Source organism: Sceloporus occidentalis, unplaced genomic scaffold (genome assembly GCF_023333645.1).
Source record: "Sceloporus occidentalis isolate IW3139 unplaced genomic scaffold, rSceOcc1.0.p SCAF_14, whole genome shotgun sequence".
Lineage (NCBI taxonomy): Eukaryota > Metazoa > Chordata > Lepidosauria > Squamata > Phrynosomatidae > Sceloporus > Sceloporus occidentalis.
The window spans coordinates 19,825,696-19,849,573 of record NW_028316994.1 but is presented as its reverse complement, the minus strand read 5'-3'; the positions used below and the strand labels follow the sequence as shown (position 1 = coordinate 19,849,573).

At 54.0% G+C, this 23,878-nt stretch overlaps 1 protein-coding gene across 6 annotated transcripts in view; it reads left to right on the top strand.

Moving 5' to 3' along the window:
* The window catches only part of MINK1 (misshapen like kinase 1), a 44,173-nt gene extending 21,283 nt beyond the window's left edge, over positions 1–22,890 (top strand). Inside the window, exons 8-34 of one of the 6 annotated variants that reach the window (XM_089479867.1) lie at positions 342–396; positions 768–846; positions 1,546–1,721; positions 1,841–1,910; positions 2,989–3,199; positions 6,757–6,873; positions 7,323–7,409; positions 7,610–7,801; positions 7,985–8,164; positions 8,798–9,070; positions 9,708–9,808; positions 10,694–10,849; positions 11,111–11,223; positions 12,273–12,361; positions 12,970–12,993; positions 13,851–14,011; positions 14,418–14,541; positions 14,990–15,136; positions 16,219–16,330; positions 18,098–18,256; positions 18,363–18,506; positions 18,742–18,876; positions 19,190–19,290; positions 19,681–19,830; positions 19,939–20,098; positions 20,257–20,396; positions 21,273–22,890. In XM_089479867.1, the coding sequence (XP_089335993.1) occupies positions 342–396; positions 768–846; positions 1,546–1,721; positions 1,841–1,910; positions 2,989–3,199; positions 6,757–6,873; positions 7,323–7,409; positions 7,610–7,801; positions 7,985–8,164; positions 8,798–9,070; positions 9,708–9,808; positions 10,694–10,849; positions 11,111–11,223; positions 12,273–12,361; positions 12,970–12,993; positions 13,851–14,011; positions 14,418–14,541; positions 14,990–15,136; positions 16,219–16,330; positions 18,098–18,256; positions 18,363–18,506; positions 18,742–18,876; positions 19,190–19,290; positions 19,681–19,830; positions 19,939–20,098; positions 20,257–20,396; positions 21,273–21,356 (3,540 nt within the window). In that variant the 3' untranslated portion in view covers positions 21,357–22,890. The remainder of the gene's footprint in view (positions 1–341; positions 397–767; positions 847–1,545; positions 1,722–1,840; positions 1,911–2,988; positions 3,200–6,756; positions 6,874–7,322; positions 7,410–7,609; positions 7,802–7,984; positions 8,165–8,797; positions 9,071–9,707; positions 9,809–10,693; positions 10,850–11,110; positions 11,224–12,272; positions 12,362–12,969; positions 12,994–13,850; positions 14,012–14,417; positions 14,542–14,989; positions 15,137–16,218; positions 16,331–18,097; positions 18,257–18,362; positions 18,507–18,741; positions 18,877–19,189; positions 19,291–19,680; positions 19,831–19,938; positions 20,099–20,256; positions 20,397–21,272) is intronic. The other 5 variants (XM_089479863.1, XM_089479861.1, XM_089479864.1 and 2 more) reach the window with 5 other exon arrangements.
* The last annotated feature ends 988 nt before the right edge of the window (positions 22,891–23,878 follow it).

The window sequence follows — 23,878 nt, the reverse complement described above, 5'->3', positions numbered from 1 at the left end:
TTTTTGCTTCAAGCCTGGCAGCTTCCCTAAGAACCTGGGGTGTGTATGTATGTGATGCATTTAACACCTTTGGGTGTCCATAAGAACCAGTGTCTCTTGGGGTTTCACTCATTAAAATGGTCCAGGGTGGCATGGGTAGCATCCGGCACAATGTGGCGGGACTGGGAGGATTGTTCAGTTAGAAGGGAGGAAGAGGGACAGGGCAAAGGGTGGAGGGAAGGCAGGAAGAGAGAAGAGGGCAGGAAGGATTCAGGAGAGAACCATCAGCGTGGCAGAAGAGGGCAAGGGCTGGCTGGAGGGACTTGCTCATGTGCTGACCTTTCTCTTGTTCCTATCTGCAGAGTGATATCTGGTCCCTGGGGATCACCGCCATTGAGATGGCCGAGGGAGCACCACGTGAGTGTCCATGAGGCAAAAATTGGAGGTGGGGGATTTTAAGAGCAGTGGAGATGGGGCCATTGTGTACAAGCCTTGCAGGAAGTGCGGGGAGATCCAGTTATCCCATGGACAAGGGCCAGTCTGATGCCAGAGGTCGCAATCCCACCCTCCTAACCAGAGTCCAAATCAGCCTTCCCAAATTCAGTGTGACATCCCACCCCAAACAGGCTTCCATGACTCCAGCAGCCTGGGCTTTTCACGGGGGGGGGGGGCTGCCTGGTGGGCCTGGGGACTCAGGAGCAGGAGTTAGAGTGGGTTGTGGGTGGATTTGCTTCCTCTTCTTCTCTTTCAACATGCTGATCCCTCTCCTCTGCTGTATCTTCCGGCAGCCCTGTGTGACATGCATCCCATGCGAGCGCTCTTCCTCATTCCTCGGAATCCCCCACCCAAATTGAAGTCCAAGAAATGGTAGGTGTCCCTTTGGGGGGGAGGAAACCCTGGGCTCTACCAGCCAGCAGTGGGGGAAAGCAAGAAGCCAAAGCCGGGTGGTGATAGGCTCTTGGAGCACTCTGGAGGCTTTCTGGCCCATGACTTGGGATTCCTGCCTCACTTGAATGGGACACCTCCAGAGATGCCCCTCAAACCAGCCTCAGAGCTCAGCCTCGTGCCATTTGAGCACCTCTCCTGAGCCTGGTTCCTTGGGTCTCACCCTCTGTCGACTGGCCTCCCTCATTGCCCTTCTGCTGTCTCAGATTCTGGCCTCTTCCTCCACTGCCACCACCCCAGCCCTCACATGGACATCATAGCAAAATCCTGCAGAGGCCTCTGACCCAATGAAGGGCAGATATGATCTTCGGCCTTTGAGGGAAAGAAGGTTTGGCCTTGGTCTGCCCTAGTGGAACCCAGGGCTGGTGAATGATGCTCCGGAGAAGCGTCATGGGGAGCAAACAAGAGCTGGCTCGCCCTTCTGGCAGGCTAGCATTGGAAGGGGCCTTTCACATGCCTGCCTTTACCTGAAAGCAGCTCTAGAACTGAGGCCCCTTCCTGCACCACTCAGCCTTGGCTGCAGTTCTTGAAGTTGAGCGGGGGCTTCAGTGCCAGTCAGCTGAAGCTGGTGACACTTTCTTCCTTCCTTCTTTCTTCCTGCCCTACCCACCATCCTGGCAGGTCCAAGAAGTTCATAGACTTCATAGACAACTGCTTGATCAAAGCCTACACCAGCCGGCCCCCGACAGAACAGCTCCTCAAGTTCCCCTTCATCCGGGATCAGCCGACAGAGCGGCAGGTCCGCATCCAGCTGAAAGACCACATTGACCGCACACGGAAGAAGAGGGGAGAGAAAGGTAGGGCCTGGGGGGGGGGGGCAGCAAGACTGGGCTCAGCTGGGTTCTTTTGCCTTTGGGGGACCAGTTCCCCCTTTGGCTCCTTCACTGCTAACCTTGCCTGTGTTGTCTCTGGGCAGATGAGACAGAGTATGAATACAGCGGCAGTGAGGAAGAGGATGAAGGACGTGGCGAGGAAGGAGAGCCCAGGTATTAGAGGCAGGGTTTCAGGGTGTGATGGCACTGACAAATGAACTTGATGCCCCACATTGGACCATGTGCCACCTGGCTATTCTGTCCTTTTGGGCTGTGTGTGGCCAGTGTGCTAAGGCAGGCCTCTTACAGGCGCCCCCTTTCCTTCCCTGTATCTCCTGGTTGAACTCTGGTTCTCAGCTCTGTTGGCATTAGCAAGATACAGCAGCACTAGTGGGGAGGGGCTGCCTAGTGTATTCCAGGAAACCAGGATTCAAATCCCTTTTGCTTGGCCATGGAAACCTACTGGGTGACCTTGGACAAGTCACACTCTCAGCCTCAGAGGGAGACAAAGGCAAATAGCCTCTGCCAAAAAAAAACCCTGTGGAAGGTTCACTTTTGTGTTCCCATAGGTTGGAAACAACGTGAAGGCACACCACAACACAGTTAGGAAGCTGCCTTGCACTGAATTAGACCCTTTGTTCACTCTGTCTAGTATTGTCAACTCTGACTGGCAGCTGTGGGGCTCCAGAGTACTCAGGGATGGCCACTTTCCCTTGCCTTTTCCGAAGAAGCCACTGGGGCACTTTTCCCCCGTATGTGGGAAGTCGTGCTTATGCTGAATCAGAGCCTTAGGGGCCGCCTAGCCTCATACAGCAACAGTAGTGGGGCTCCTGGGTTTCAGGCAGTGTTCTCTCATGTCCCTCTGGTAGATGCCAAGGAGGATGCCCATGACTTCTGTGTGCTGTGTCACCATGTGGGACCCCTTCCTCAAAGGAAACAGGGTCTGCTGTACTCAGCTGTGTATTGCCACCTTAGACTGACAGCCATAGCTCCCTACGAGGGCTTCAGGCAGGATCCTTTCCCCAGAACTGCCTTTCTCCTGAAATCCCCCATGGATCCTTCCCTTCCGAGGCAGCCTGCACAGTCTCTCATTCAGCTCTTAACTGGGACTGCCCCTGCTTAGCTTTCTAGGTAAGGTGAGATTGGGCATGTCCAGGGTGATGAGGAACAGTACCTTGGCGCAAGGAAGCCCTTCTGCTGTGGGGCAGGGATTGGACAGCCTGGGCACTCTGCTGATCCTTTCCTCCCTCAGCTCCATCATGAATGTCCCGGGGGAGTCCACGCTGCGGAGGGAGTTCCTTCGGCTGCAGCAGGAGAACAAGAGCAACTCAGAGGCCTTAAAGCAGCAGCAGCAGCAGCTGGCCGCCCAACACCGGGACTCCGAGGCCCACATCAAGCATCTCCTGCACCAGCGCCAACGCCGCATTGAGGAGCAGAAGGAGGAGCGCCGGCGCGTCGAAGAGGTGGGCCCAGCTGAGTGGGGCGCATGAGGGAAGCCACCTTTGCAGATGGGAGGGCAGAGGAGAGACTGTCCACTGGTTGTTGTACTTAGTCATAGCCTGCCTTTACCCCAGCTGCTCCTGGGACTCAAAAAGGCTTAGAAGAACAAGAAGAGATGCTGATAACTAAAACCATACAGGAGTTACAATTCAGTTAAACCATTAGTAGAATTAAAAGTGAGCTAGCGAGGGATAGATGGTTGAGTGTTGCACTAGGACGCTGGGAGACCATAGTTCAAATTCCCACTCAGCCATGGAAGCCCATAGGGGAACCGTGGTCAAGTCTCACTCTTTTGGCCTCAGAGGGAGGCAAGGATGGCAAACGAACTCTGAAGAAATCTGGCAAAGAAAATCCTAAGAGGTGGCCACCATTAATTGGTGCTGACGTGAAGAGGAGAGGCAGGCTGGAGTAGTGGTTTGAATGCTGGACTCCAGGAGACCAAGATTTGAGTCCACACTTGGCCATAGACACTCCCTGGGTGACCTTGAGAAAGTCACACTCTCTCAGCCTGAGGAGAAGATGATGGTGGCAAATGTTGTCATTGCAGAAGAGAGAGTTGCCAGAAGTGAGAATTAGGAGCCCTGGTGGCGCAGTGGTTCAATGCCTGTCCTGCAGCCACTCACTCAAAACCATAAGGTTGCGAGTTCAAAACCAGCAAAAGGGCTCAAGCTTAACTCAGGCGTGCATCCTTCTGAGGTCACTAAAATTAGTACCCAGATTGTGGGGGCAGTTAGCTAACAGGTTGTAAACCGTGTAGACACCATTAGTTCAGTATGAAGCAGTATATAAATGAAGCTGTTTGTTCTGTTTATTTTTACCTTGGAAGCCCATAACAACAATGTTGAGCCAGTCCAGTTGTGCGGTTTGAGTGTTGGACTGGGCCTCTGGGGGAGCAGGGCTTCAGTAAACACTCAGCCCTGGAAACCCAGCGGGTGACCTTGGGCAAGTCACACTCTTTCGGCCTCAGAGGAAAGTGATGGTAGCAACCTCCTCTGAATCATTCTGGCCTAGAAATTCTTCAGAGGATGTTGCCATAGGTTAGAGTCAACCTGAAGGCATGTATATGTATATGCCTTCAGGTAAGCTGTTGACTTAGGCGTCCCTGTTGATTTAATAGGGTTTTCTTGGCATGATTTGTTTACGAGAGGTTTGCTATTGCCTGCCTCTTAAACACATCTTACAGCAGTGGTTGTCAAACATCAAGGTGCTTTGGATTTCAATGCCTGGAAGCCTTAACAAGCTTGCTAATGCCCTGGGATTCTGGGAGCTGAAGTCCAAAACACCTGGAAAACCCAGGTTTGAGAGCTACCAGCCTACCGCACTTGGTATTCCCTGGTTGTCTCCCTTTCACATTCTAGATGGGAAGGAATCTGGTGCCTTCGGAGTATTTAGGCCCCTTCAGAAGGCATAGAACAGTGAAGAATTAGAGGCATTCTTATTTTTCAAGCAATAAATACCAAGCCTTCAGCACCTTGACTCTGGCTTTTTAACAGAAACAATAGAAGAGGTGTCCAGAGCTTCCGTGGACTTTATTAAACTGGATCACTTTGAGTTTGTTCATACCGATGAAGTGGACAAGCTTCTTGGAAGTGTTAAGAGGACGACATGCTCTCTTGATCCCTGTCCTTCTTGGTTGACTGCCCAGGGTGGTGATGCTGTAACATCATTATTGCAACGCATAATTAATGCTAAATTTCCATCGAGCTTGAAACTAGCAATAGTTAAACTGTTACTCAAGAAACCCTCCCTGGACCCCCTGGTGAGAAAGAACTATAGACCGGTCTCATTATTGCCATTCTTAGGCAAGGGGATCTAGAGAGCGGTCGCCTTCCAACTCCAAGCAGTCTTGGATGAAACCAATTATCTGGACCCATTTCAAACCGGCTTCAGAGCAGGATACGGAGCTGAGATTGCCATGGTCGCCTTAGTCGATGATCTCCGTCTGGGCATCGACGGGGGAAGCGTGACCTTGTTGGTGCTATTGGACATCTCAGTGGCTTTCGATACCATTGACCACGGTATCCTTCTGGAACGCCTGAGGGAGTTGGGTATCGGGGGCACTGCGCTTCAGTGGTTCCGTTCCTACCTCTCAGGCAGATTCCATTTGGTGCAGTTGGGGGACATTTGCTCCTCTAAGAGGGAACTGACATCTGGTGTCCCTCAGGGAGCTATTTTGTCCCCCACTTTGTTTAACATTTACATGAAACCGCTAGGAGAGATCATCCGGAGACACAGGATGCGGTGTTATCAATATGCTGATGACACTCAAATATGCTTCTCTGTGTCTCCGACTGATGCAGTGACCAAGGATGGCGTCTCTCCTCTGAATGCCTGTCTCACGTCGGTAATGGGCTTGATGAGGGAAAACAAACTCATTCTGAATCCAGAGAGAACGGAAGTACTGGTGATAGGTTCCCCAGGCCCGGGGAAGGAAATTTATCCACCTGTCCTGGAGGGGGTCACACTCCCCCAAAGGACCAAGTTCACAGTTTAGGAGTTACTTCTGGACTTGTCCCTGTAGTTGACATCTCAGATAGATGCGACTGTCAGAAGTGCTTGCTATCAACTTCGGTTGATACGCCAACTGCGACCCTACCTGGGCCAAAGGGACCTTGAAACCGTGGTACATGCTCTGGTAACCTCTCGTTTAGATTTCTGTAATGCGCTCTACATGGGGCTACCCTTGTACCAAGCCCGGAAGCTTCAGTTAGTACAAAACATGGCAGCCAGATTGGTCACCGGTGCATCTAGGTTTGACCATATAACACCTATATTGAAAGATCTTCACTAGCTGCCTATTCGCTTCCAAGCTCAATACAAGATGTTGGTTATCACCTATAAAGCCCTACATGGCTTGGGCCCGAGTGACTTGAGGGACCGCATCTCCCCATATGATCCATCCTGCACACTCAGAACATCTGGGAAGAATTTATTGGAAATGCCATCTTCCAAATATGTCTCCACATCCCAAATGGCCTTTTCGATAGCGGCCCCGCGGATCTGGAATAGTCTTCCTGAGGAGCTCCGCCTTATGACCCCCTTGGAAACATTCAAAAAGAGACTCAAAACTGTTCACTTTTGCCAAGCTTTTCCCCCTGAAGAGTGAAGATACACGTGTTTGTTGCCAATGACTCTCTGCCTTACCCTGGTTATGCATGTCATGTGACTTTTGTATTACTAGATGTTATATTGTTGTGATCTTTTTATATTTTTATAGAGTCTTTTTGTAATTGTTTTAATAATCTGTATCCCCGCTTCGATCCATCGGGAGAGGCGGGGAAACATAAATTATTATTATTATTATTATTATTATTATTATCATTATTATTGATCAAAGCCCTATAAACGGTTTCCAAACAAACAGAATATTTTCCCAGCTGCTGGAGGGGAGGACTCCAGTCTCTCTAGCCAGGTGTGTGACCCAGCCATTGTCCCCCAAAGAGTCCACAGCAAAGGTGGGCTCACATGCTGTCCTCCAGAGCCAGGTCTTTCCTGACCCACTCTGCCTCTCCCCCCTCAGCAACAGCGCAGAGAGCGAGAGCAGAGGAAGATGCAGGAGAAGGAGCAGCAGCGCCGCTTGGAGGACATGCAAGTCATGCGCCGTGAGGAGGAGCGCCGCCAAGCCGAGCGGGAGCAGGTGAGGGCATCCCTCCCCAGCCTCATGCCAGGAATCCCCTCTGCCCTGAAAGGGGATGAGGGGAGTCCCAGTGCAGTCTTTACATTGGAGGGCGCTGTGGGGCGTCTTGTGCTTTGTATGCCTGTCCCCTTGCATCCTCCCCTAGAAGACGCTACCTAAGCCAAGCTGCATGCTGGGGGGTTTCAGGGTCTTCCTCAGCCCAAGTCCCACTTGTGCCAGGAGGGCTGGGTTCTCTTCCTCCTTCCTGCTTCCCTCCTGCAGCTGCAGATCTTGCAAGGAGGATCTTGGGGAAGCGGGTGGCTGAGGCTAGGCGGTCCTGGGGAGACCTCTCTGATTTCTGGGTGGTGCTTCTGCCTGGGTGCTGCTCTCCCTTCTTCACCTGCTACACTCTCTCTTTTTCTTTTTCTCTTTCTCTTCCTGCTTTTCTGCTTTTCTCACTTCCTCTGCAGGAGTATATCAGGCACAAGTTAGAGGAGGAGCAGAGGCAGCTTGAGATTCTGCAGCAGCAGCTCCTCCAAGAACAAGCCCTGCTGCTGGTAAAGAGAGTGGGGGGTGGCAGGTGGGGGGCAACTGGGACTACTCCAGATCCCTTCCTGCCTGGTCAGCTGGAGCCAGGGGGTGGTGGGGCACTCCCTATCAGAGCTGTTTTGGGGAGGTCTCTGCTTAGCAGCTCTACCAGGCCCTCCTTCTTCCCATCCATCTACACACACACCCAAAATCCTTTGCCCCTTCCCAGGAGTACAAGAGGAAGCAGTTGGAGGAGCAGCGCCAGTCAGAACGTCTCCAGCGGCAGCTCCAGCAGGAACATGCCTACCTGAAGTCCCTGCAGCAGCAGCAGCAGCAGCAGCAACAACAACAGGAGAAGAAGGCCCTGTACCACTACAACCGCAGCGCCAACCCTGCAGAGAAGCCCACCTGGGCCCGCGAGGTATGTGCATCCCTCTAGCAGGCCCTCAATAACAGTTTTCTTCTGTTAGAAGAGAGGAGTGAGGGACTGAGAACAAGGATATGGCAGAAATGGTAGTAGTGAGAACTGGGGTCAGGATGAGGCCATAGGTGCCCCCAATCCCGTCCTGTCCCTCACACTGATGTCCTTCCTCCTTTTCCTCAGGTAGAAGAGCGAACGCGCATGAATAAGCAGAACTCTGCCTCGCCAGTGGCCAAAACCAAGCTGGGGGCCACAGATTCCGCCCCACAGTCCCGCTCCGAGTCGGTGTCGCTCAACTCCTCCCCCGCCTCCCAGACCCCCCCAATGCAGCGCCCCGTTGAGCCCCAGGAGGGGCAGCACAAGGTGAGTGCCTTCCTCCCCCTTGCCCCACAACTTCTGCCTGCTGTGGGCAGGAGTAAAGCGTGCATGTCTCCCCCCCCCCATCATCCCAATTGCTCATTGCCATCTGCTGCTGCTTCTCCCATTGGCTCCCCTTGGCTCCCCTTTAACTTCTGTCACCCAGGAGGGTGGACACAGATTTTTCTCTGATGGGGAGGACTGAGAATAGGGGAAGCCACTTTCCAGTCAGCTGGGGGACTCAGTCTCTGGCTTCTCCAAAGACACTGAGGAGCTTAGCGTTGTTGCAGTGGACGGGGCTGGCCTCACTCTTGCCAGATGAGCCATGAAAACTCATCCTGGGGCATTTCCTGCCAGCCTGGCCCACGTGGGTGTCAACCTGGCGATGTGCAGGCTCTGGGGGAGAAGGCTGGGCTCTTGGGAGGTTCTCCCTGCCCTTGTGAGCTGGAACCAGAATTCTTGGGCCCTTGTGGAGGGAACTGGTGTCTGGGCCCCTGTGGGGAGCCTGCCCTCCTCCCTGTCACTCCAGGAAGCTGTTGTGGCAGGGAAAAACATGGCTACTGCCAGTGGCCAGTCTAGGCCCACCCCCGCCTCCACCCCCCCCTGGTGACCCCCTCTGCCGGCCCTCTCCATCCACAGAGCCACCTCGCCCACCGTGTCCCGCTCAAACCATATGCTGCCCCCGTCCCTCGCTCCCAGTCGCTGCAGGACCAGCCCACCAAGAACATGGCTGCTTTCCCTGTCCATGACTCCGCCTCTTCCTCCGCCTCCTCTGCCCCCTCCCCACCTCGAGCGGGCATGATCCGGCAGAACTCCGACCCTACCTCGGAGGGGCCTGCCCCGCCACCATCACGTCCTGCCGCTGAGCAGCGAGGACCCTGGGTCAAAATGGATGCTGAGCCCCCTCCCAAGGTAACTCGAGCGGGGAGTGGGGTCTGGGGAGGATTGCCCTACTGGGCATGGTTGTCTGGGCAGGACTCATGGATTCTCTGGTCATTGATGCCAAGCCCTGTGGGTAGGCACAACAGCAGCCCTGCTCCCAAGGCCCCAAACCAGTGTGTGCCTGGCCAGGTGATTCTCTGGGTGGTCATTGTCTATCCAGCCCCTTCCTGTTGCATGTTGTGGGTGGATGGGTAGGTGGTTGCCTTGAGCTTTCTCAGCGCCTGTCAGCCTCCCCCTTCTCTTGTGCAGAGAACCATCCATTCAGCTGCAGGTGGGAATCTGACTGGCCAGGAGGCATCTCAGGAATGAGCTGTGCTCACCAAGGCAGCCTAGTCCTTCTTTCCCAGGGCTTGTGTGGGACCATGGTCAGGACGGTCTTGAGGACTCCCAATCCCCTAAAATGTCTTTGTGGACCTTGTGGACTGGGAAGGACCTGGACTCCCAGCCCAGATATGCCCGTGGTGTTATTCTCTCAAGGGTGGGTCCTTTCCCCTAACCACTTTCTCAGAGAAGTCCTGCCATAGGCAAAGTGAATGGAGGATGTCTTCCTGCAGGGGGGTCTGAGTAGCTGTCCCTTCACTCCCTCCCTGCTGTTCTTTACCTCTAGGTTCCCCAGCGGACATCCTCCATCGCAACAGCGCTCAATGCCAGCGGGGCAGGAAACAGCAGTGGGGCTGGCATCAGGCCGGCCCATGCCATCCGAGCCAGGTATCTACCCTGTGCCGTGGGGTTTGGGCCACCAGTCAGCCTTGGCAAGCCTTGTCTCTGAGGGGAAAGTTGAATGTTTTGTGATGAGAGCTGGGCTATCTTGATGGGCCAAGGGCCTTAGGAATGCTTGTGGGAGGGAGTGTGGTCCACAGAGACTCCACGGGTCTTTCTTCAGGAGGCTCTGGCAGGGATCTCTCTTCTCCTGGGAAGAAGGCTGAGTCAGTCATAGAGAATCAGTCATAGAGATAGTCATTCCCACACACGTGTGCACACACACTCTATCCAGAGTTTTCCCCAGAGTTGTTCCTGCTCCATTTGTGTGGACTCACCACGTTAGGTCCCACCTCTGCCATGTGGGGCTTTCCAGGGGAACTTCCTCCTGCCCAGTTGATGCTCTACAGTGATTCCCAAGCTTTAGTTCTCCAGGAGTTTTGGACTTCAGTTCCCAGAAGCCTCAGCCAGATTGGTCAGCAGTCAAGAATCCTGGGAGCTGAAGTCTTAAACATCTGGAGGACCAGAGCTTGGGAACCAACTGCTCTAAAGCCAGGGAGACTGACTGGCTGGGAGGTTTCAGGACTGCTGAGATGCAAACAGCATCAGCTGCATGAAGCATGTCTTTCAAGAAACTGGGGGGAATGGGAGAAGATGGAGGGGCTCCAGAGCCTGAAAAGGAGTGCCCCACAGCAGCTGAGCTCTTTCGGGGACAGAGGGGCAATACTGCCCTTTCAAGTGAAGTGTGTGTCTTTGTAGGGTCTCCTCTGTGCTGCACAACAGGGTTGAGGGTCCTGCTCTTCCCACCCGACCACAGGAAGCAATAGTCTGGTTTTCAGGCCTTTCACAAGGTTCCAGTTCCCTCCCTTGACACCCTTCTGCTCCCCTCCACAGACCCCGTAGCAAGTCTGCATGGCACATCCACATGCAGAGCCGACTGGAGAGGGGACCCAAGTGGGGGGACCCTTTGCTGGTAGTTGCTCCTCTGCCACAGCCTATAGGCTGGAGCCCGTCCCAGGAGCCACTGGCCACTGCACCAAACGCCAGTAGGTAATGGAGCAGCAATTCCCCAGCAGTGGCTTGGCAGCTGTGGTGGCGGCGCTTGCTGTGGTGGCAGCTCTTCTCTGCGGTGTTTTGGTTCTCTCACTCTGGCTCTGTGTGGTGGCAGGTCCTGGACTGCAGCAATGGCGGTTAGTGGCATGGCCAGGTTGCAGAAGGGGCTCCAGGCAGGAAGAAGGAAGTGTTGTGCTGGGTGGGGCAGTGCAAATAACGTCCAGTTGAAGACATCATCTCCCTTTTCCTCTCATATAGCAACCCTGACCTCCGGAGGAGTGACCCAGGCTGGGAGCGCGCAGATAGTCTGCTGCAGTCTGGGGGAGCCCGCTTGCCCCAGGCAGGTTCACTGGAGCGCAACCGTGTAGGAGGTGAGGGCACTAGGGATGGCAGAGGGGTGGGCGGGCTGGGCATTGGTGTCTGAGGGTTGTGAGGGGGAGGAGAAGGGGGCCATTGAACAGGGGGTTTCTGTCGTTTTTCTCCCGCACATGTGGGAGACGGCCGTGTTGCAGGCAAGTCTGTGGGAGCCTCTAGGGTGACTGGCAGAAAGTTAGGACCAGTGGCACCCCACTGAAAACAGTGCAAAATCCTCTCACTGGCAACACAATGTCTTGTTCTGAGGCTCCCTGAAACAGCAGTGAGCACCAGAGTGAATTTCTCCTTCCAGTTCAGGTTTCAAGCTCTTTTCGACTCCATAAATATATAAATCTTGATTCAGTCCCACATCTTGAGCTGAAAACATCCAAGTGGTGTAACTTCTCATAAGAGGATTGCTCCACTGTCCTGCTTCAACCTGCATCACTTTGGTCACTCCTTTCTGAACCTTTTCTGGCTCTATGACAGATGTAGGAGCAGAAATGGCCCCGAAGTGGGATCTGACCAATCTAGTTCAGCATCTCTTCATACCGCAGCCAGCTGAGTGGCCCACATTGGAGGCCATGGATCAGAGCACCCTCCCACATGCATCCCCAGGCAACTGGAATATAGAGGCATGCTGCCTTGGGTCTCAGGGTGTATATAGCCATCCTGGCAACCAGTAGCCATTAACCATCTCATTGATAGAATCATAGAGTTGGAAGAGACCACAAAGGCAATCTGGTGTAACCCTATTCTGCTCTGCAGTAAGGCACATTCAGAGCACTTCCAATCCACCATGGATTGGTCTGTTCCCTTCTTGCAGCTGAGGAGGACAGGATGAGAAGGCTGTTCCTGTTCTCTCTGGTCACCTATCTGAGGTAGCGTCACGGATTCCCCTCTGCACCACTTGGCACTGGCTGTGACGGAAGGGAATCCCCCCCCCCCAATCACTGCTAATAGTTATGCACATCTATAGCAAGCCATACATTTTCGATATGGAGGTGTGGGTGCACATTCCTGTTTGCTCTAACTAGCTGCCTCACTCCTTGTGTCCCCCTCACAGCTCCCCTGAAGCTGGACAGTTCCCCAATTCTGCCCCAAGGAAGCAAGGCCAAGGCGGAAGACCACCGTTCCCGGCCCGGCCGGCCAGCAGTGAGTACTCTGAAGCAGACCCCCTCCTCTGGCTGTGTGTCTCCACCTTGAGGGCATGTTATGGGTGGCTGGACTGCCAGGCAAGGGGAGACACTTTCACACTCCCAGGCAGGGCTCACACTTTCATGGTGGGTGAGTGACAACCGAAGGTGGGTGAGGGAAGAGGCAGAGCATGGCTGCTCTTGAGAGATGGACAGAGAGCCCCTTCCCCATAGTGGAGGAGCCCCTGGAGGTTTGGGGCTGGGGCCCACTTCTACAGCACTCTGCTTCCTGGGCCTAAGATCCATCCTTCTGTGCTTGGCTTAAAATGAGTTTTGAACAGAGTGGGATTATTTGGCTCCCATTTTCCTTTTAACAATCCTTTGGAAGTCTAGGAAGGATATTTGGCGGAGGGGGGTGTTACCATGTGCTTCCAGGTTCTGCTCCCTAACCCCCTCCCTTACCTCTCCCCCCAACTTGCCAGAGTGGGTCAGAGAAAGGCTGCTGGTTGTTTGGGGTGGGGGGATGGGGGTAGGTCAGGGAAGAGGATGGATCGGGAGACAGTGAGCTAACTTGTTCTGCCTTCTCTTTTCCTTCCTTCTTTCCTTCTTTCCCTCTGTATGGCTCAGAGCTATAAGCGGGCAATTGGCGAGGTTAGTGTCCCCTTCGCGTCCCCCCGAGAATCTCAGTCTCTCCGCTTCTTCTCTTCCCCCCCCCCCGCCCCCAAATTGCTGCTTCTGGAGGTTCCCAGACTGTCCCAGCTGTCTCCCCTTCCTCTTATTCTGTGGCCAGTACTGGCCGGGTGGATCCACTGTTTCACACCCATTTGTGCCTCCCCCTAATTTCGAACTTTTTCCTTCTGCTTTTGGTGTGGGTTGCTGCCTTCAGCTTTCATGTGTGTGCGTGCGTGCATGTGTGTGTGTGTGTAAAAGGGCTGTGACTGAAAGGAGCAAGGACTGTGAACCACAGACAGACAGATAGATGGATGGAAAGGAGTTTTGTGTTGTTTACTTGAGAAACAGTGGGATTAGGGGTCCCCAAGGAGCATCAGAGCCTCACCCAAGGGTCCTGCCATGGGGTACCCTTCCTCTGTCCAAGCCCATGTGCCTCCAGACACCACAACTTCAGAAGGGCAAACAAGCAGAGCTGGGGGTTCTGGTGGTATGTTTGCAAGAGAGAGGGAGTGGGTTAGAAGGCCATTGTGGGAAAGGGGCAGGGTTCCTGTGTGCATTCGGGGGCCAAGCACTTGGTGGAGGCAAGAGTTCAGTTAGGCTGTTTCTCTATCTTGGTGCCCTTGTCAAAGGGGAGTCCCTTGTCAACCTTGTGGGATGGGGCTCTGGCACCTACACACAGCTTTGCCATCCCTCCCTCTTGGTTCAGTGGCAGTAGTGGTTGTGATCGCATTTATCTGCATCCTGCCTTTCTCCCAAAATTGGGGCTCCAGCTGGTGGGCCTGCTCCTTGCTCCATCTCATGCTCATACACAAGCCCCACATCGTCTCCCTCCCCAGAACTTTGTGCTGCTGAAGGAGCGTCCAGAGGAGGGAGCCCCAAAGCCCCTCAAGAAGGCCATGGACTACTCATCCTCCAGCGAGGAGTTGGACTCCAGTGAGGAGGAAGAGGAGGAGGAGGAGGAGCGCTCTGAGCCAGGGACGGACACACTGGGGGCCAGGTGAGGGCAGGGGGCAGGATGGGGAATGGGCATGTGGTCTTAGTTGAGACTTAATATCCAGTGCCTAGACTCACATGCTAATTTTTGGGCACATACACAAAACCTTTGCCTCCCACGTTTGCCCACAGACATCTCCTCCCCTGTGCTCAGGTGGGACTCTTGCATACTTAGGCCCCCATGATGGGATGAGTCATTATGTTCCCATCCCTGCCCCATGTTTTCCACAGTGCTTTTCCTCTGCGTGTTCCTTACTTTCAAGCCAACCTTCCCGATCAGCATAGACCATTAGGCCATGCTGGCTGGCTGGGAGGCCTAGTCCCAAAGTGATGGAGGGTGTGAGTTTTGGGAAAGGTGCCTGTGCATGTGTCCTGACCTGTGTCCTCCCCCCTCCCCCTTTCCCCCATAGGGACGGTGACACAGACTCTGTAAGCACAATGGTGGTGCATGACGTGGAGGACCTGGCGGGCAGCGGGGGTGGCAGTGGGGGCTCTGAGAGTTCATACGGCGAGGGCACCATGTTGGTACAGCGGGTGAGCAGCCCCTGCCCCTTCCCGCTACTTTTGGGCCCCCTTCCGATCCTTTCCCTTCTCCTGAGGTGCTGCTCAGGGCTTCCTCAGCTGCATTCCGTGGCCAAGGGGCTGAAATGGCCACCACCTCTTTCCAATTGATTGCGTGGCTCTGCAGGCTCTCCTTCTATCTCCCACCACAGCTCATTGTGAGCAATCCTTGGGATGGACCACCAGAGCCTCCCTGCACAAAGGGAACGTGGGTTGTTCCATTCTGCATTCTCCAGCTAAAGATGCTTGCTTCCATCTTGCCTTGGCCACAGTGAGGGCTAGAAGCTTGCTCTGATATTTTTGAAAAGAAACTCTGCCTTGTCATGCCATAGCCTGGGCTGTAGGGGCTCCCAGGGGCCCCTCCTGGCTGTCGCTTTGCCTGGATGTGCCGTTTCCGTTCACTTTCCCCTTCTCCCTCCAGACCCCAGAGGAGGAGCGCGGCCTCCTGCACAGCGACAGCAATGGCTACACCAACCTCCCAGACGTAGTTCAGCCCAGTCACTCTCCCACGGAGGCCAAGAGCAGCAACAACGGCTCTTCCTCGCCCGCCAAGGACACAGCCACCGATGTGAGTTTGGGAGAGGCATCGGATGACGGGGGGGGGGCTTAGTGGGGGGCTGGCCTGTGGCTTGTGGCAGAGTAGCCGAGATTCAACAGGAAAAAGGGAATGTGGGGTTTGGCAGGGGTGGGGGGCTGCTGGGCTCTGCCCTTTTGAGGGTGGCCTTGGAACACCATCCCTTCTCCACTTCAAGGCTCTTTCTCACAAGACATTTGTGGCACTTGGATGCTCCTTGAACTGCCATGCCTCAATGTCCTGTGGAATCCAGGGATTTGTAGCTTCATGATAGCTGTCCTTAACTATCTGAAGGAATGCCATGTAGGAAATGGAGCCAGCTTTATTTCCAATGCTCCAAAGATGATAATGTTGAGCAGTGGATTCAGATTACAAGGAGAGACATTCCAGCTAAACATTGGGAAGAACGTCTTTGCCATAAGAGCTGTTTGACAATGGAACAGACTGCCTCAGAGGGTGATGGAGTCTCCTTTGGAGGTTTTGAAACAGGTAGGGAGGTATGTCTTTTAGGAGTACTATACCTACGTATTCCTGCCTGCATAGGGTCAGACTAGGTGGCCCTTAGAGCCCCTTCCAACACTAAGATTCTATGAAAATTCTCAACCATAGAGCTTTAATGTTTCTTCAGACTACAGATCTCAGGGTTCCACAGGATGATGAAACCATGGCAGTTGTGGTATGAAAGTACTATAATTGTGGAGTGGGAAAGGAACTGTCTGGAGCCAGGGGGCAGGTGCTGTAGAGATCCATAGACCCTCAGAGTTGGAGGGGCCTGCAAGGGCTGTCAAGTCCCACCTCCTGCCATGCAAGAACACACAGTTAAAGCACTCTTGAGAGCTTACCATCCAGCCTCTGTGTAAAGACCTCCAAAGAAGGAAGAGTCCAGCACCCTCTTGAGATAGTCTGCACTGCACTTCCTAGCAACTCTTACAGTCTGGTGCATCCTCTGGTCCAGGTGCTGCCTGTTCACCTGGGCAGGATGGAATTGGTGAGAGTGCCAAGGCCTGGAACTAGAACTTGCCCTGGCTTTGAAACACTGCCACCCTCTGACCTGCCCTCTCTCTCTTTTGCTGCAGTACCAGTCGCGTGGGCTGGTCAAAGCGCCTGGGAAGAGCTCCTTCACCATGTTTGTGGACCTCGGCATCTACCAGAGCTCGCTGGGTAGTGGAGACACCATCCCCATAACTGGTGAGACTGGGGACAGGAGAGGGAGGGTCCTTGCTAGGGAGGGATTCTTCCTGCCTATATGAAGTTGGCGGGGAGATACTTGTGTCGATGGATTCAGATTTGACATTTCTAAAGAACCAGATTCAGATGGGCCTGTGTCAGGGAAAAGCCCACATGCTCTCCTCACAGTTTCTGGTGCAAATGTCTACCAGGGAGCATTTGGCCGAATGGAAACCTGAGGGCAGGGAACAGTTTCCTTGTTCATTTACTTGTAAAGTGCTATGTCCAGTGATGGCACCATAAGAGAGAGAGAGAGAGAGAGAGAGAGAGAGAGAGAGAGTGTGTGTGTGTGTGTGTGTGTGTGTGTGTGTGTGTGTGTGTAATTTATGTCTATGTCTATGTCTGTATCTGTGTGGAAGCTCTGAGGCCCAGCCGCCTGCCTTCTGGAAAGTTGTGCTCAGCTGCCTACTGCAGCCATGGGGGCTGGAAGCTTTGCTCCCCTGTGTTCTGAGGTGGGGCTTCTCTGTATCTCTAGATGTCTTTGGACTGCAGCTCCCAGCATTCCTTACCATCGATTGTGCTGGCGCGGGGAGTGCTGCAGGATGCAGGCCAGCAGCTTCTGGACAAAGGCTGCACGGTTCCTTCCTCTACTTTATGAGGATGCCTGATAAGAATTCCCAGACACCATCTGTGTGGCCCCACAGAAAGTGGGCGTCCATCATTTTTCCCTTATTTTTCACACCTGTTGATGCTGTCCAGTGATACAGTCAGAGAACCTCCCTGTCCCCAAGGCCTGGAGCAGGTGATCAGGGCCTAGAAGCAAATTAGCAATCCCAGTACAGCAGGGTCATAGAATCATAAAATCGTAGAGTAGGAAGAGACCACAAGGGCCATCCAGTCCAACCCCATTCTGCCATGCAAGAAATCTCAATCAAAGCATCCCCGACAGATTGCCATCCAGCCTCTGTTTAAAGGCCTCCAGGGAAGGAGACTCCACTGCACTCCATGGGAATGTGTTCCACTGTCGAACAGCCCTTACTCTCAGGAAGTTCCTCCTAATGTTGAAATGGAATCGCTTTTCCTTTAGCTTACACCAATTGCTCCATTGGGTCCTATTCTCTGGAGCAGCAGAAAACAAGCTTGCTCTCTCCTCAATATGACATCCCTTCAAGTATTTAAACAGGGCTCTCATATCACCTCTTAACCTTCTCTTCTCCTGGCTAAATATCCCCATCTCCCTCAGTCGTTCTTCATAGAGCTTAATGGTTTCCGGACCCTTCACCATTTTAGTCGCCCTCCTTTGGACACGTGGCTTCAGTTTCTCAACGTCCTTTTTGAATTGTGGGGCCCAGAACTGGACACAATATTCCAGGTGGGGCCTGACCAAAGCAGAATACAGTGGCACTATTACTTCCCTTGATCTAGACACTATACTTTTATTGATGCAGCCTAAAATTGCATTGGCCTTTTTAGCTGCCGCATCGCACTGTTGACTCATGTTCAACTTGTGGTCTACTTGGACTCCTAGATCCCTTTCACATGTAGTTTCATTCAGCCAGGTGTCCCCCATCCTATATGTGCATTTCATTTTTCCGCCCTAAGCGCAGTACCTTACATTTCTCCGTGTTGAATTTCATTTTGTTAGCTTTGGCCCAGCTTTCTGGTCTATTCAGGTCATTTTGAATTTTGATCCTGTCCTCTGGGTCATTAGCTGTTCCTCCTAGTTTGGTCCATAAGAGCGAGACCCTAACCTTTCTCGTTCTGCCCCACTGCCTTCTCCCACTCCAGCATTCGACCCGGGGCGGCTGGAGCAGCTTCAAATGGAGGCCAGAAAGGGCTCAGTGGTTAACGTCAACCCCACCAACACGCGGCCTCACAGCGACACGCCGGAGATCCGCAAGTACAAGAAGCGCTTCAACTCAGAGATCCTGTGTGCCGCTCTCTGGGGTGAGGGAGCTGAGGGGAGGATGCACTCAGAGAGGCCTCTTGGGAACAATTCCTCTGCTGTGGAGGTCACTTACCCTGTCTCTCCTCTCACCTTTGGTGCCCACAGGGGTCAACTTGCTGGTGGGGACAGAGAATGGCCTGATGCTCCTGGACCGCAGTGGGCAGGGCAAGGTGTACAGCCTCATCAACCGCCGGCGCTTCCAGCAGATGGATGTCCTTGAGGGGCTTAATCTCTTGACCACCATCTCTGGTGAGAGGGCCCCTCCCCACTGCAGTGGTCCAGCCCCCACATTTCTAGCACCGCAAAGATGCTGGCAGTCGGCTCAGGTGCTATACCTTCTGCGCAGAGCAGAGAACATTGAGGAGGGAGGGAGAGGAGGCCTCTCCATGTCAGTCTATGTCCGTTTGGGCTTAGTCCTGGCCAGCCCTTCTCTTCCTTTTACTGGTAACACTCCATGGATGTCTCTTTCTGTCCCCATCCTCAGGGAAGAGGAACAAGCTCCGCGTGTACTACCTATCCTGGCTGCGGAACAAGATTTTGCACAACGACCCCGAGGTGGAGAAGAAGCAAGGCTGGACCACGGTGGGGGACATGGAGGGCTGCGTTCACTACCGCGTAGGTAAGCGAAGGGAGGCCGAGGCAGTGCCCAGAAAACACTCACAAGAGCAGGCACATGGTTATGCGTGTGTGAACCACCTATAAGGGAAATGTCAGTGCTCTTCTCTGAAATATTCAGAATCAGGCTCTGAGGAGCAAAGCCCAAACACCAAGCCTCCTTAAGTGTAATTTTTCCACTGCCAAGCACACGGCTTTATCTCCTGTTCCAGTTTTTAGTGTTTCTTGAGCTTGAAACTGTCTTAGAAAGAGACTATTCCAAGCTTCATCGTCTCCCATGTTTCTGAAACTTGCCTTCCTCTTTAACTCCCCCACAGTGAAATACGAACGGATCAAGTTCCTGGTCATAGCACTCAAGAACTCTGTGGAGGTTTACGCTTGGGCCCCTAAGCCCTACCACAAATTCATGGCCTTCAAGGTACCAGGGGTGAGGGGGAGTGTGGGACAGGGGATCCAGGGCACAAGGGCTTTTTTGGAAGAGAACCGCTTGGGTCCCAGAGCTGGTCTGGCACTCATGAAAAGAGGGTCAGTTCTGCTAAGAACAGATGCCACTTGGCATGAACTGCTGGCAGAGCAGCAAGAGGCAGGAGAGAACACCGGGCTGAGGAGGCTGCTAAAGTCCTCTGGCAAGCAGTGGTCTTGAGGGGTCACCATTCAGCCCAGTTGACCCCAGAGGCTTGAGCACCTTTGAATTAGCATCCTAGAGTTGGCTGGGACCACAAGGTCCATACAGTCCAGATCTGTTCTGCTATCCCTTTGTCTTCCTCTCCCCACCCTGCCCTGCCTTTCCCCCAATGTGTTCCCCCAGTCTTTTGCTGACCTGCCTCACCGGCCGCTGCTGGTGGAGCTGACGGTGGAGGAGGGCCAGCGGCTCAAAGTCATCTACGGGTCGTGTGCTGGTTTCCACGCCATTGATGTGGACTCAGGAAACAACTACGACATCTACATACCAGTACATGTAAGTCAGGCAGGGGAGGACCTCACCAGCTACAGGTAGAAGTGAAGCATGGGGGGGGGGGGGGGGAATGGAAGCGCCTCATCACCACTCACTCTTTGTCTGCCCCAGATCCAGTCCCAGATCACCCCCCACGCCATCATCTTCCTGCCCAATACGGAGGGGATGGAGATGCTCCTATGCTACGAGGACGAGGGCGTCTACGTCAACACCTATGGGCGCATCATCAAGGATGTGGTGCTGCAATGGGGGGAAATGCCCACCTCTGTTGGTGAGCCCAGGCTCTGGGGGGAGGGGAAGCAGGATGGGGGGCAGTGGGGACTCTGGGAAGGAGAGACCCACCAGATGGTTTGAGGGTGGAGGAAAGGGGTCCCTGGGCTCAGTGCCACTGGCTCACTGTCACCCCTTCCCTTCTTTCCTCCTGTCCAGCTTACATCTGCTCCAATCAGATCATGGGGTGGGGCGAGAAAGCCATTGAAATCCGTTCGGTGGAGACAGGACACCTGGATGGGGTTTTCATGCACAAGCGGGCCCAGCGCCTCAAGTTCCTGTGCGAGCGCAACGACAAGGTGGGTGGGTGGGGGTTCCCTTGCCTTTCCCTGGCTGTGTATTTTGCTGCCTGCAGAGCAGCAGCAGAGAAGAGCCTTGCCCCACTTTTGACACCTGGCTAAGAGTATAGCCCCTGTGCGACATGTGCACCTTCCTCCCTCTTTTATCCAAGAAAGTGCTGGATGGCACCTGGCATGCATCCTCTCTCATTCTCTCTACACTTTCTCAGCATTGATCTGCCCAGCTGTTCTCTCTTCCACCCCCCCACCCCCCCAGTTTGGCCTGGCAGGGCCAGATCCAGTGCAACCTTGGAGGGTCTGCTCCCCTAATGTGACCAATCTCCCCTACTCCAAATAAGCAGGGTCAGGACGCCCCTTGCTCTGCCGTGGGTCCGAGAAGAGCTGGGCTTATCTGTGAAGAGGGAGGCCGGGGCTCTCCAGGGTCAATGACAGACAGGCAGATGGGGGGCAGGGGAGAAGTGCAGCCCTCAGGAATATTTGGGGGGGGGCTTGATCCCTTGAAGCCCTCTCGACTGCCCTTTCTCTGGTCAGAGAGTAAAGAGAGAGGGTAACATGCTGCTTCTGCAAGGGTTCAAGAGCAGTAGGTTCACCTCTTCTTGGTTGCAACCCTACTCCCTGCACTGTTTAATGTTTTAAAAACAGCCAAAGAGAAAGCTTAAATCATTTTTTCAAAGCCAGAAGTGTTTTGGCATCCCATGCAGCCTCCTGACCTGCTGTTGTTGCCCCCCCCCCCAATCTTTCCTGCCCTGAGACCAAGCAGGCTGGCTGGAGGGGCTATTGGGGGGCACACAAGGTTTCTGCCACCTCTATGATTCTAGGGGGCTCCCCCATCTGTAAGCATACCTCTTCCCTTTGCTTCCCTTCGTCCATCTGCAGGTGTTCTTTGCCTCGGTGCGCTCCGGGGGCAGCAGCCAGGTCTACTTCATGACGCTGAACAGGAACTGCATCATGAACTGGTGAGGGGGCTTCATCTGTCCCAGTCCCACCATTCGTGGGGGGCAGAAGGAAGGCAGCTGCTCCCCCACCTGGCTCAGCTCAAGTCACCTGACCAGAGAGGAATGGCCAGAGAAACTGATGCCGCCTCCTCTTCCTCAATGGTCGTTTCCCAGTCCCACCCTTCCTTTGGCTGCCATTTTGGAAAGGACCCAGCTGTTGCTCTTCTTTAGTCTCCTTTCGGGGGGGGGGGGGGACAGGATGAGAGCTTGGGGGAGGAGGACCCCTCCACAGCCATCCTTTGCCTCCTAAGGATCCCAGGAGGAGTGTTTCTCTTGGGGCAGACAAGAGTGGGGCCAGTTTGTGGGGGGAGCCATGCTGAGATTGCACCCCCCCTCCCCTGACCAGTGTCCCAGAATGCCACAGCCTTTGGGGGGCCCTTTGCAAGGCAGAGCAGGCATGGGAGGATCAAAGCCAAATCATGTAAATAGACAAAATAATGGGGAGGGCCTCCCTTGTTCCATGCCTGCCTGCCTCCCTGCCTCCCTGCCTGCCTTCCTTCCTTCCTTCCTTCCTTCCTTCCTTCCTTCCTTCCTTCCTTCCTTCCTTCCTATCAGAGGGAAGACATTGCCCCCATTTCCACCACCTTGGCAATGGGCTTCATGGGGATCTGCCGTGGTGCTGCAGTGCCCAGATGCCTTTTGGAGCAGATGGGAAATCCCTCTAGCCATCCCATGGGGCTCCCCCCACCTGCCCCCTGCACAATGCCCCCCATGGTTCCCAACTGCGCAGTCTTGTACGCACGTGATGCGGTCCCCATCCCCCGCTCGCTTTCCTCTCCCATTTCCACACAGGCACAGGCCTGTATCCCTCCCCCCCCCCCCCCCCCGTTGTGGTTCTTGTGGCTGGAATGGAATGTCCGTGGCTAAGTGCTTGGACCCACAGCAGCCATTGCCCAGCCGGACCCTGCCATGGGATGAATCTGGATGTATATCAGAATTCCCTCCCCCACACTGGCAAGGGGGGGGAGGCTGTGTATATTTTGCTTTAATTATCATTCTTTTGTAATGGTGGTTTAAGTACTTAACTAACAAAGCACTTTAATGGCCCCGTTAATGAGGATGGGGGGTCTGGTGGGATTGGAGCACCCCCCCAAGAGGACCATCAGAGCCTAGGCCTCTGTCCCACACTTTCTGCTTGGCCCCCAGAGGAGGGGGCTGCACTGAACTCCCACCTTGAGCTGTGGAAAGCAGCCTGCCCCTTCTTTCCCCCTGCCCCCCTTGTGCTGTGGGGGGGGGCATGGGGGGCAGTGGTTGGAGCTGTCCTGTGCTGGTCATCAGCTGCACAGTCTTGTATGTGACCCCCCCCCCAACCTCCACTTCCCCCCTTCATGGGCAACTTGGTTTCTTGTGTATTTTGCTTGCGTTTGTACATAATTCTCTCTTCCCTGGACCCCCGCGTGTCCCCCCCCCATGAAAGAAGGGAGCGGCCCCACCCTCCAGAAATCAGCGGTGGCCTTGGCATTTCATCTGTTAATAAAAGAACCAAACCTCTCGCTTCTCCCGCCCGGCTCTCATGGCTCCTTTTTGTGCTGCTTGCTCCCTGGACCCAGTGACTCCAGAGGAATCCCAGTCTGGGCAGAGCCTCAGGAGAAGGATTTGGGGCCCATCCGTGGTCAGTCCACTTTCACCGCCGCCGTGGCTCAGGGGACTGCAGTTTGGAGGGGGGGGGCACAAGAGCTCTCTGGCAGACAGTTCTAAGTACACACCCATGCACTGCAAATACCAGGATTCCACAGAGCATTAGAATGCCAATTAGGAAGAGTCATAGAATCATAGAGCTGGAAGAGACCCCAAGTCCAGTCTAGCCCCATCCTGCCATGCAAAGAGGCAAGAGACCCCTCCTTTGTGTGGGAAGGGAGACTGAGCCCCACTGATGGGAAGAGCACTTGTCCTCCTTCAACCCCCTGACAACCCCCAAACTCCTTTTAGATCCTCATGGAATCTCTGACCATTCTAAGGGTGTTTTGAGCTGTTAGAGTTTACTGAGAATGTCTAAAATACTCTTGGTTGAAAGGATTGCAGGATCTGATGCAGACGTACAAGACCATAAAGTATCTGAGTATGCTTGTGCGTCTTTTTACCTGAAGTGAAACTGTTGACCTGGCATTGAGAAATCGCCACCAAACCAGCGCAAGGCAAGGAGGTGGGGAGACAGGCCCCTCTCTGTCTAAGGTAAGGGGCTGCGGCCGGCGTCTAAAGCCACTTCCCTTTGCCAGCAAAATTGGCTGCCACCTTCCTCCAGCAAAAAGGCAGGAGAGGGCAAAGGAGCAAGAGCCAAGGAAAGAACTACCACAAGCACAAAAAACACTTGGGATACACATCTGAATATACATTAAACTGAATTCCAAAGGCTTTTGTCACAAGCCTTCTACTTGAGTCTGACGGCACTAGGTTTGCTACCTGGCTGTTCTCCGCAGCTGAAAGCAGGATAGGACTTTGGCCAAGTGGGGATTTGAACCCTGGTCTCCCACAATCCTAGAATAATAC